This window comes from Bufo gargarizans, chromosome 3 (assembly GCF_014858855.1).
Source record: "Bufo gargarizans isolate SCDJY-AF-19 chromosome 3, ASM1485885v1, whole genome shotgun sequence".
NCBI lineage: Eukaryota > Metazoa > Chordata > Amphibia > Anura > Bufonidae > Bufo > Bufo gargarizans.
Genome location: NC_058082.1, coordinates 592,355,890 through 592,368,502, shown reverse-complemented (window position 1 = coordinate 592,368,502; position 12,613 = coordinate 592,355,890). Strand labels below are relative to the sequence as shown.

Below are 12,613 nucleotides of genomic sequence, written 5' to 3'. Positions count from 1 at the left end.
ACAACTGCTATTACTGAAGCACAATGAAACTGGAACGTCGCCTTAACATCATCAATGAAAGATGGTTGAAGGATTATCCATAGACTGGTGGCAAATGGTCATACTGGTGTCTGCACCAGTCATTATATCACAGAAAGTCCACCCAAAACTATCAGTGAAGCTACGCTTGGACCCGTGGTACTGCAATCGCTTGACATTCACTCACCAATGATTCTACTATAGCCTCTGAAACACATCATAAAAAATGTCCAGTAAATGTCTCCTTCATAGGAATATTTGGTGTCCATCAAGTTATCAGACATGGAAATGTTAATGATATGAAGTGGTTTACCTGTTACTGCAGTAAACTTAAAGCATAATAGTAGTTTCCTACTAAAAAAATAATTTCCCCCCCCACATTTTAAAGGGAAAGTGAGACCAGGACAAGCCCCAATAACACAACTGTACCCTTAAAAGTTCAAGCAGGGAACTAAACAGTATATACGCTCCTCTCTTCTTTGAAGTCTCTGTCATTCAGCAGACCACTTTAAGAATCAGAAGATTTTTCAATTGGCCACTTGACCGGTGTTTTCCGGGACCTTTGCACCCTCAAGTTAATCTTTGATAGCATATTGTACAAATGCCCAAATCTGAATGGGTCCTGTCCCAATAACAGGTTCGCTTTAAATGGCTTTATGCAGAGCATGCAACTTTACAAGAACCAATCCCAAAAAGAAAGTCGCATTGGATAGGTCGCCCACATATACCGAGAAAATAAGGATATTAAAAATAGTGGTTCTGTGCGAGAAGCCATGTAATGTCCTGGTTACCGGTCTGCAAAATCAAAACTTGGTGAAGGGTTTGCCGGCAGTTTGGCAGAGGGTGGTTCAAGTTTTGTTCTTGACGGGACACGTGGAGGGGCTGGTGGCTTTCTTAAAGGCGCAGTCAGTGAAGATCCAGCTGGGAGAGTGTTCCAGTTGCTGTCGAATCCAGAAAGGTTCAGTTCCACTCCATTGCTGGGTGTTGACCTGTTTGCGTTAGTCATAAAGTTGGTGTCTTCAAAAGTCACCCAACCTTTGGAATTTGGGCCTGGCATTGTGGAGAAGTTGTGCGGCAACGAGAGACTTTTTTCTGCTGGACCCACGGTAAACATCGGCCGGCTTTGCGGCAACTCAGGTTCGCTGACAGAATGAGACTGATCGAATATACCAGCTGGTACGGTGGTAGGTATGGTGGTCTGGGTCGTAAAAGGGTTTGGTGCCTCAGCTGCTCTTTCCGTGAATGGGTTGGCTGTGTGCAAGGTATTGGATCTATTGAGAAATGGGTTGGGTGATATCCTCAGACTGTCCCGAGATCCGCTACGGGCTGGGATTGGAGGAAGAGCAGCAGGCATGCAATTCATGTTATTTAGGATATGAAGGTTATTTGCTGATGAAGACGGCAACAGTATTGGCTCCTTTGAGGTTGTTGATGATGAGGATGGTGGTGGTGGTGGTGGTATGTGAATAGGCGCTGGCAGCTTTAAAATAGGAAGTTGATCAAATGCCAAGCCCACATATAGCTCACTGTTAAACTGACTTGTAAAGCCATCGACTTCATGAGCTTCGTTCTGCAAGAAATAATCACAGAGCATATTATTCAGATTAGAGAGATTTTTTTTTTTTGTAGTGAATGTATCTCATCTACTTTCAAAACTAAAATGAACAAGATGCAAAAAAACAAACAAAAAGATCATTTACCAAGATGCAACCACTCACTAGCTACAGAAATGAAAAGCTCTACCACCCTGATGAAATGTCTTTGTTTTTGATGTTTCTCTACTTGCCTCATGCAATATTCATGCAATAACTGGGATGAAAATCTAAAAGACTCTGGGTGGTCTGACAGTCAAAAAGCAAAGACAAGACGTGACTCCCCCCATACAAAATAAAAGGGTTAGTGACTTTTACCGCTGCAGCTTGATGGCTTCTCTTTTATCTAAATCTTATTTCTCAGTCTCATAGACAATGATCTGAAATGTGAATGGTGCCGATGCTGCATGGGAACATTTTATAGAGATAACTGGGGAGGGGGGGATTATGTGTACCCCAAGAAAGTAACTGATTATGCATGGTACAGAATAAAGAATCACAGAAAAATGATAGTGTTCATAAATTATATGGGACACAACTAGATCTCTGTAGCCACTAGCAGAAAATCCCTACAGGTCTTCTTCCGACAGGCGGCGGTGTACCAGACTACACAACTGCTACAGGGCCCGGGCTGAACTGCGTTTTCATGCAGCAGTCACTAGCGGGTGCATGGTGCAAACAGATTATTATAGCGCCCATTGCAGTCAATGGTAATTGTACCAACTCCTATGAACTGAGCTCCCCCTAGTGGTAGCTGCAGGCAGCCAGCTTAGTAAAATATTATCTGAAAGGAAGCAGTGATTTAGAGCTGTATGTGGGATTTTTATCAATGTATTTGTGCCAGTTGTGTGATGGAAATACATTGAGAAATATAGGGAGAGCTTCATGAAACTGTCTAAAAGAAAAGCGGGCTGGTATTGCCCATTGCAGCCAATCACAGCATAGCTTTCATGAAATCAGTTTTCTTTTAGACAGATTCACTTAAAGGGGCTGTCCACTTTTATATATTGATGACCTATCCTCAGCATAGGTCATCAATATTAGATCGGCGGGGGTCCGACTGCCAGCACCCCCGCTGATCAGCTGTTAAAAGAGAATGCAGAGCTGGTACAAGCACTGCCTTCTCTTCAATGATTTTCTGCCCGCCTTTGGCATTGCAGAGGTGAGCAGTGCAAGTACAGCTCTGCCATCCCATTCACTTCAACATAAAGGAGCTGTCCAATTAAAGTGAATTGGACGGCAGGGTTCTAATGACACTGCTCGCCACTGCGGTTGTGACAGCGAGCAGGTAAACAATGAAGAGAAAGCAGTGCTGGTACGAGTGCTGCTTTCTCTTCAAACAGCTCATTGGCAGTGGTGCTGGGAGCCAGACCCCCGCTGATCTGATATTGATGACCTTTCCTGAGGATAGGTCATCAATATATAAATTTAAAAAAAGCAGACAGAATCTATTTAACACTGTCAGACCATTCACTCTAACCAGAGAAAGGCTCCTTGTAGTGGCTCAATTAGAGCATCACACATTACGCTAATGAGACTCTCTGGCCACCTCCACCTACTGACGAGGACTGTCCGGTTTCTTTGCCGTTGCGCATAGGAAATCAACCTGCCAATCGTGGTCACAAAGCGGGGGGAGAGCGCGGCCGGGGAGTCTCATCGGACTCATCTTTCGCAGAGCTGCTGTGCGCTGAGAGGTTTGGCTTCTCAGTGCTCTAAATGTACTGCATGCCAGCTCAAAAGTGACAGACCGCTTTAATCTGCCGTTATACTACGCTGCCCTAAGTGTGGGCAGCGTAGTACAGGTGACAGGCTCCATAAAGCCCTCTTCACATCTCTGGTGAACGTACTCTGGATCTGGCATTGCCAGATTCTGCAGATCACCGCCAGATCCCTATTGACTATATCTGGCGGTGATCTGGACACTTGCCGACAGAAATAGGTGCCGGAGCATATGTTCCCCCAGTGTGTGACTTTACATTTGTGATATAGACTTAACTTGCAGGCCCAACGACCTGTTCATTTCAATATAAGGCAGAGTAGGAGAAGACTTCAAATACTGGAACCCTTTACTTCCTCCCTGCTGTCAGCTCAAACATCATGTAATTTGATAAATCTAAAACACAGGTTCCCTTCAAGTGGATCAGTGGAGGAATACTTTTTATTGAGACAAAGAATCAACGATAGCAATAGTTAAATAATATGGCAGTACAGCCATTGCAAAACGGTATTAATATATGTAAGGGGCACAAAAACCATCAACTCTGAAAACTGTAAGATGGTTTATCTACCATTTCTGCTCATTATAGAGATGTGAAAGCTGGAGATCACCCACTGTTTGTTAGACAAGTACTGATTTCGGCAGCAGTAAAAGTTAATATGGTATGGCAGGTATCATGTCATGATAAAGAATACTGCCCTATTACAATTCAGAAGACCGTTCAGATACACGTCAAACCAGCCGGGAGAGGAGACAGTAGATGTTTATTGTACAGAGTCACAGATGATGCCACTAACATGACTAAATGGGTACATTTTTGGAAGGCAAATCTGCATCTGGCTACTTGTTGTAGTAGTACATGGCGACCATTTAAATGGCTCAAGCCTACCTGAGCAGGGGACCCACTTCTATAATGTCTGCATGCCATAACAGAGCGTAAGGAGAGAGGTTGTCTTTATGAGACAAATCTTTTAAAGAGCTGTTGGATGACCTATCCTATTACTTGAAAGGGACGGAGAAGTTGCGATTACACCAAACCGCCTCTACAAAGGAGATGACGTGTAGCGGCACTACCCCTTCAAACAACTGATAGGCTGGGGTGCTGGGAGTCGGCCTCCCGCCAAGCTGATATTGTTGACCTATCCTGAAGATGGGTCATCAATAGTAAGACAGAGCAACCCCTTTAAAGTACTTGGCAGGTCAGCCATTCTGGCAAAGCTTGTGTGTGGCAGTCTCTACATCTGCCCACACGCTTGATAAGTAGCAAGCTGTCAGATCATCCTCTTGTAAATCCTGCGGGGAAAAAAAAAAAAATCAACATGGTTGATGCACAAGTGGATCTGGCTGCTTTACAGTTGTTGGTGGGTCCCAGAAAAAATTACAGGATCCGAGGATACCAATCCGATGTGTATAGGAGGTCCAAAATGATATAGTTTTGTAAACCTTTGCAACAGGTCCTAACCTGCTGCTTCTTTAAGAGCTAAAAAATACAATTCTGTCTACCTAGAGCCGCCACTAGGGGGAGCTAACTGCATACAGAGTTATACAGATCATAATAACTCCCCTGGAAGTGGTAACAGCCAGAATACTATTAAAGGGAACCTGTCATCAACTTGATGCTAACCTCACTGAGGGCAGCATAAATCAGTGACAGAAACCTGAGAAGAGTCCTGGTTATTATAATCTCCTGCTCTCTCGCCCATCTGCTGATGATTGGCAGTTCTCTCCTAGAGAGAGAGGGAGAAAACGAGGTAGAAGACGGTCAGTCATCAGCAGGAGAGCAGGAATTCATGAATAACCAGGACTCTTCTCAGGTGGCCGGGACTCTTTTCCAGGCCAAGTCTGCAATTATTGTGATGTCGGTTCTCGGCAACCACTTACTTTTAACTTATAAATGACAGACCGCGGCAATCAACTCACCTGTCTGTACTTTATGCTGCAGTTAGTATGGGCAGCATAAAGTTGATGACCGGTTCCCTTTAAGGGATTTGGTGTACTGGATCAGAAAAACGGAGCATTAGCCGTTAGCAAGTCGTGTGTCATAAGATTAATCGGCAAAGAATTTTAGAGCTAAAATTAAGTAGTGTATAATTGTGGAAATTTATTTTAAAGGAAATTGAATCTGAACATGACCTATTGTTTTCATCACATATTTGGTGATTTTTGTTTTAGTTTCCAGTGTCTACATCTATATTTTAAACAAAATACCTAAAATTTAGCTGTTTTCACATGCAGAAATAAAAAAAATAAAAAAAAAATTTATTTAAACAATGGGTCATTTTATGACACATTGCCTTTAATTGTCCCCAAAGCCCAAGTAGAAGGTGCACAGTAGAGATCTGGGCACATTGATAACTTTTCAGCTCAGAGGTCACGATCAATATCAGTAAATGGAAACCTGTTCCCACTACCATACCTGTAGACAAGTACAAGATAGGGCAAGATAGGTAACAGGTCCATTGTGGGGCTGCAGGATATGCATAGTTATCCCATGATTAATGTCAAAAATGAAAATCAGATATCATAGTACATGACCATCTAACAAAGCTAGTAACAGCCCTGTACCTCACATGGATCCAGAGATCTCCCCATCGCTCCAATTGTTCTACCAGATTTATTTTAAACTGGAAGCTCCTGGGGGGTATCCTTTCTACTGCAACCGGTGACAGTTGAAGGATGGAACTGAGCATGTGCGTCCATCTCAGTGAGCAGCACAACAAAATTAGAAAAAGAGCAAACAGCAGGTGGCGCTATACTGCTGAATTTCGGTGAATAACTTTTTAATTACATGCTAGATCCAGGAGGGGATTTGAAAAATGTTGAATATTTTTTGTGGGACAATCCCTTTAAGACGCCCTCACTAATTTTGGCACAAACCAACACCACATCCCGCTGCAAAAAAAAGCCTTCAGATAATTTAGAGGTTACCAAGTAGTAATAGACTGCCCCTTCTTTATCATGACAGCAAACAGAGGTAAATGACGTTATCTGGATTATTACATGTGACAATTATCGGTGAGGTGAGAGACGTACGAGACTAAGGGTGTCATTCACTGATGGGATATAGGAAGTAAGGGTAAATTACTGCGGTACCTGTTACCCTGATGGTTGCTCCTGCTAGTGGTAAAAAGGATAGATATTAAAGAAAAAAAGATAATGAGAAGAGATACACAGTGTAATATGCTCTGCTGAAATTTAGAAAAATTTCTTTAAAGACCATGTCCGCTTCTAAAACCACTTTTATTGACTCAATTTATCTCAAATAGAAAATGAGGCCACTTTGTGAATATTCAAGATAATAAAAATATCCTCCTGTTTTGTGTAAACAGCGCCTATACAAACCTATGAGTCTCCATGGTTACAGACTACAAATAAACCCTGTGTAGTCTGATCTTGCAGTCACCCTCCCTTCTTCTATCCTTTAGGGCCCTTGCACACGACTGTATGCCCTCCGAGACATACGGTCTGTATGTCCTGAAGCGGCATTGATTGTGCGCACCGGAGCACACATCATAGATTACAATGATGCCGTGCACGTCCCACACTCCCACATCATATGATCAATGCCACTCCGGGACATTTGGCCCGCTCACAGACCGTATGTCTTGGAGGGCCTACGGTCGAGTGCAAGGGCATTTACTGGACGGATATTAGCAAGAGGGCAGATGGAAGGGAGTATTACTGCAGGCTCAGACTACACAGGCCATTATTTACCCACAGAGACACATAACTCTGCATAGAAGCTGTAGACATAAAACAGTACATTTAAAAAAAATATATAAAAGTTTTAATCAAGACTATTTGCAAAATTGCTTCCTCTCCCCCCCCCCCCCCCCCCCCGATGCAATGGACCAATAACAAAAATAGTAACAAAGGGGTACTTACCCTTTAAGGTTAATTTTGCCAACAGTAAGAAACTGCAGTGTGTTCTGTTAATATGGAGGAGGAAGGCCTAGGTTAAAGGCTATGTACATCTTTGGGGGCAATTTGTTTATTACTGCATCTTACTCATTTGGGCTTAAAATAATTTTTTCATTTGGCCTTTATTAAAAATATTCAGCAGCTTTGTCATAAAGGGTTAAGTTCTGCATATCGTACTCACTTTGTGCCGGTCATCTAATAACTCTTATCTATAAAAGTTACTAACAGCTCAAAAACAATCAGTAAGATAAGAATGGAGTTATAATGAGCGTTTATAATAGGGATCGACCGATATTGATTTTTTAGGGCCGATACCGATAATTTGTGAGCTTTCAGGCCGATAGCCGATAATTTATACCGATATTCTGGGAATTTTCCTTTTTGAAAAAAAAATAATTATAAATTCCTACACAAATCTGCTGAAAATTAATGTTTATTGTTAATGTGTAGTTTTTTTTTTTTGTAAATCTTTCTTTCATTTATACTTAATATTTTGGCGTTTTATTTTTGTAACTTTTTTTTTTACCAACTTTTAGCCCCCTTAGGGACTAGAACCCTTGTCCTATTCACCCTGATAGAGATCTATCAGGGTGAATAGGAGCTCACACTGTCCCTGCTGCTCTGTGCTTTGTGCACATGGAGCTTACCATGGCAGCCAGGGCTTCAATAGCGTCCTGGCTGCCATGGTAACCGATCAGAGCCCCAGCATTACACTGCTGGGGCTCCGATCGGAGGAGCAGGGGAGAGGGGATCCTGTGGAGGGTCGCACTGCGCCACCAATGCTTAATACTGGGGGGGCTGGGGGGAGGGCGCACTGCGCCACCAATGTCTAATACTGGGGTTGGGGGAGGGGGGGGCGCACTGCGCCACCAATGAAGCTTAATCTCTCATTTATTCATATACAGGAGGCGGGAGCTGCAGAATCACATAGCCGGCTCCCGACCTCTATGAGCAGTAGCTGCGATCCGCGGCACCTGAGGGGTTAACTACCGCAGATCGCATCTACCGCTCATAGAGGTCGGGAGCCGGCTATGTGATTCTGCAGCTCCCGCCTCCTGTATATGAATAAATGAGAGATTAAGCTTCATTGGTGGCGCAGTGGCCATAGCTCCTCCCCTCCTCCTGTCCCCTCTCCTTTCATTGGCGGCAGCACAGGGGGAGGAGACACTGCTTCCTTCTCCCCTGTGCTGCTAAGGGGAACACGGAGAGCGCTGTCAGCAGCGCGATCTGTGTTCCCCATACGCTATCGGAATATCGGCAAAATAGATGCCGATACCGATAGTGGTCAAAATCCTCAATATCGGCCGATAATATCGGTAAATCCGATAATCGGTCGATCCCTAGTTTATAAGGTCAGAGATAAGGAGCCTGTCCGCTGAGCTTCCTGATGAATTACAGAAAGACCCAGAGCATGGTACTAGAGAATCTCAAGGCTGTACAGAGTAAGGGGCTCGAAATTTGTAATAAAGACCAACTAAAAAAAAGATTTTTAGCTCAAAATCAGTACAATGCAATAATAAAAATAAACAAAATTGTCCTCAAAGGTATCCAATCCATAGCCTTTAAGCCCCTTCGGGTCTCATCTTCAATTTGGCGAAAACTTTGCCTTGAGGTGAAGATATGGAAAATCTTGATAAAGTCTAGTTGCTAGTGACGTGCTGCCTGACAACCTTGTTGTTAGGCAGAATATCCCTAGCAACCAGACTTCCGCTGATCCAGCTCAAGTCATGTCTGACAGTTGCTTAAATAAATGAAAGGGGTTGTCCAGCATTAGAAAAACGTGGCTGGCACTGCCTCTCAAATCCCAGTGAAGTAAAAGGTGCAATACTACAAACAACCTGAAGACAGGTGTGGTGCTATTTTTTGGAAGAAAGCTGCCATGTTTTTTGAACCCTCTACAATTTGGGGGGGGGGGGGGGGGGGGGGCATAGAAACACAAGTGTCGTTGGTCTTTTCTTTGTTTACAGAAAATATTATGTATAATTTGTTGCTTTATCTTTGCTTATAGCCTTTTCCTACAATGCTCATTTTGAATAAGGGAGAGATGCCCCTTTAATTTATAAAAATTGAAGGCTCAGCTTAAAGGGGTTTTCTGACTTTTCAACTGATGACCCATCCTCTGGATAGGTCACCAGTATCTGATTAGTGGGGATCAGATACCCAGGATGCCCGCTGATCAGCTGTTTCAGAAGGCACCAGTGGTCCTGTGAGCACAGCGGCCTTCTCTCAGCTTCCCCTAGGTCAGTGACGTCACGTTCATCGGTCATGTGGCCTAGGCGCAGCGCAGTCCCAATGAAGTGAATGGGGTGGAGCTGTGATACCAAGCGCAACCACTATACAATATACGGCGCTGTGCTTGGTGAGCAGGGAGAAGGCCACGACACTCGCAGTGCCTTCTCAAACAGCTGATCGACGGGGGTTCCAGGTGTCGGACCCCCACCGATCAGATATGGATGACGTATTCAGAGTGTAGGTTATCAGAAGAAAAATCTCGGAAAAGCCCCTTTAAAACGTAGTATAACTACTGGTGATAACGGTGCCTAAATCCAAGGGTATATAAAAATGGCACTCTCGGCTATCTAATCCCCACTGGTGATCTATGTATTTTACGGCGACCAAGCCTACCTGTTCAGAAGGGGCCTGCTCCGAGGGCAAATTCTGGGCAGAGCGGCTACGAGGAGGCGGTTGTGGTGGAGGGTCTAAGCTCTGCACTGGGGGCGTTTGCGAAGAAGGATGGAACGCGGTAGGTAACATAGGTTCTTGCAGTTTTTGGCAGGGTGGCTGGGAAGTTGGGCTGGACTGGAGGGGGGCTGCAAGTTGGGGTTTCATGGGCTCTGGAAGAGAAGGAATTGCTGAAAGAGAAGAAGAAAACACAAATGGATAATTAAATAAGACATAAGGTCAGATGAACTAGTAGTGACGCACTCTGCACGGTCTAAGGCCTCATGCACGCGATTTTTTTTTGCGGACGCAAAAAACAACTAACGGATGCGCCATCCGTTTTTTTTTGAGGATCAGTTTTTTTCCTATCCTTGTCTGCAAATGTGAAAAAAGTAGGACATGCACTATTTTTTTTTTTGCTGAAGGGAAACACGGACGAGGAACAAACGGGTGAACTATCAGCATTTTTTTGCTGACCCATTGAAATGAATGGGTCCCCATCCTATCTGCAAGAAAAAAGGGAAGGGAGGCCGAGAAAAACAACGGTTGTGTGCATGAGGCCTAAGAATGTGAATCACAGTCTCAATATTAGACAAATTTACTACTGTGGCGCACGGAACTTTGTGAATTCGGAGCATCGGAAATCCTGCACCAGACTTATGCTGGTTGGCATAGTTTCAATTAAAAAAATGCGGCAATATTTTGGTGCACGGAGTTACATTTAGGACACATCAGATGAGGCATAAAAACCTTGGAAAAGAGCGTAAAATAGTAAATGTGACGCAAAGCATGCACGCCAGTTTTTTTTGGTGCACAACTGGGCACAAAAACAGGCACATTTTTAATAGTAAATCTCCTCCAATATGTAAGTCCATATACTATATTAGCAGTAGTGTTGAGTGACGCGAGCTTCGGATGGAGCATCCAAAGTCGCTTCGTTCAAAACTATGGAATAATACTGTATGGAGATCCGTCTCTGTACAGTATTAGAATGTATGGGCTCCGATGAGCCAAAGTTAGTTATTCACGAAGTCGGGCGTGACTTCGTGGAATAACTTCAGTAATTGATTTTTAAAGTGGAAAACCCCTTTAAAGGGATTCTGTCACCTCTTTTTACCCTATAGAGATGCGGACATGCACGGCCAGATCGCCGCTAGCATGTCCGCAATATACCTGTCCCATATCTCTGAGTGGTTTTATTGAGTGTAAAAAATGATTTTATATATATGTAAATCAGCCTGATAAGGAGCTGTACTAACCGTTCTGGAGTCCAGCCACGTCCCCGTGAAGGAGACCAGCACCGCCTGTATCCACAAATCTCCTCCTTGCTCAGAAAGTCAGATCGCCGTAATCTCACAATGTGCAAGCTGGCGCATGAGCAGTGCTGGCCGAGTGTTCCTTTCCTGTGCTGGCATCAGCCTCAGGAAAGGAACTGAGCATGCGCGAGCTCGCGCACCGCGAGATTATGGCGATCTGACTTTCTGAGCAAGGAGGAGATTTGTGGATACAGGCGGTGCTGGGCTCCAGAACGGTTAGTGCAGCCCCTTGGGCTCCTTACCAGGCTGATTTACATATATAGAAAATCATTTTTTCAACAGAAATAAAACCGCACAGCCCTATGGGACAGGTATATTGCGGACATGCTAGAGGCGATCTAGCCGTGCATGTCCGCATCTCTATAGGGTAAAAAGAGGTGACAGAATCCCTTTAAAGCTTAAAACAGAACTCTACTTCGGTTCTGACTAGCGCAATGGTAGGCAACCTCCGGCACGCCAGCTGTTGTAAAACTACAATTCCCAGCATGCTCCGGTCATTTCTATGAGCATTATTAGAAGAGCAGAGCAAGTATGCATGCTGGGAGTTATAGTTTCACAACAGCTGGAGTGCCGGAGGTTGTCTACCCCTGTCTTAAAGGGATACTGTCACCAGCCGTGCCCGCCTGTGAAGGAGCCCAGCACCGCCTATGTCCTACGAATAGATTGCCTTAATCTCGCGATGTGCGAGCTCATGCATGCGCAGTTCTTTCCCTGAGGCTGATGCCAGCACAGGGAAGGAACACTATACCGGCACTGCGCATGTGCTAGCTCGTGCATCGCGAGATTAAGGCAATCTATTCGGAGGACATAGGCGGTGCTGGGCTCCTTCACAGGCGGGCATGGCTGGGCACAAGGAAGGTTAGTACAGCCCCTTGGACACATTCAAGACTCATTTACATATCTATAAAATCCTTTTTTTAAAGAAATTAAAACCACACAGCCCTATGGGACAGGTATATTGCGGACATGCTAGCGGCAATCTAGCCGTGCATGTCCGCAGCTCTATAGGGTAAAAAGAGGTGACAGAATCCCTTTAAAGCTTAAAACAGAACTCTACTTCGGTTCTGACTAGTGCAATGGTAGGCAACCTCCAGCACTCCAGCTGTTGTAAAACTACAACTCCCAGCATACATACTTGCTCTGCTCTTCTCAGAAATGAATAGAGCATGCTGGGAATTGTAGTTTCACAACAGCCGAAGGTTGCTGATGACTGGGCTAGTACCTCTGAACCGAAGCCGGGTTCAGTTCCAAGTTTCAAAGTGATTTTCCACTTTGAAAATAAATTACCGAAGTTATTCAACGAAGTCACGCGCGACTTTGTGAATAACTTACTTTGGCTCATCGAAGCCCATTCATTCTAATACTGTCCGTAGACGAATCTCCGCACA

The 12,613-nt window shown here is 44.3% G+C and overlaps 1 protein-coding gene across 3 annotated transcripts in view; it reads right to left on the bottom strand.

Annotated features, from left to right (window-relative positions):
• Positions 1-313: 313 nt before the first annotated feature.
• Positions 314-12,613, bottom strand: part of SYNJ1 (synaptojanin 1) — a 95,223-nt gene continuing 82,923 nt past the window's right edge. For all 3 annotated transcript variants that reach the window (XM_044284395.1, XM_044284397.1, XM_044284398.1), the window contains 2 exons: positions 9,874-10,100; positions 314-1,588 (listed from right to left, as the gene is read on the bottom strand). In XM_044284395.1, the coding sequence (XP_044140330.1) occupies positions 806-1,588; positions 9,874-10,100 (1,010 nt within the window). In that variant the 3' untranslated portion in view covers positions 314-805. The remainder of the gene's footprint in view (positions 1,589-9,873; positions 10,101-12,613) is intronic.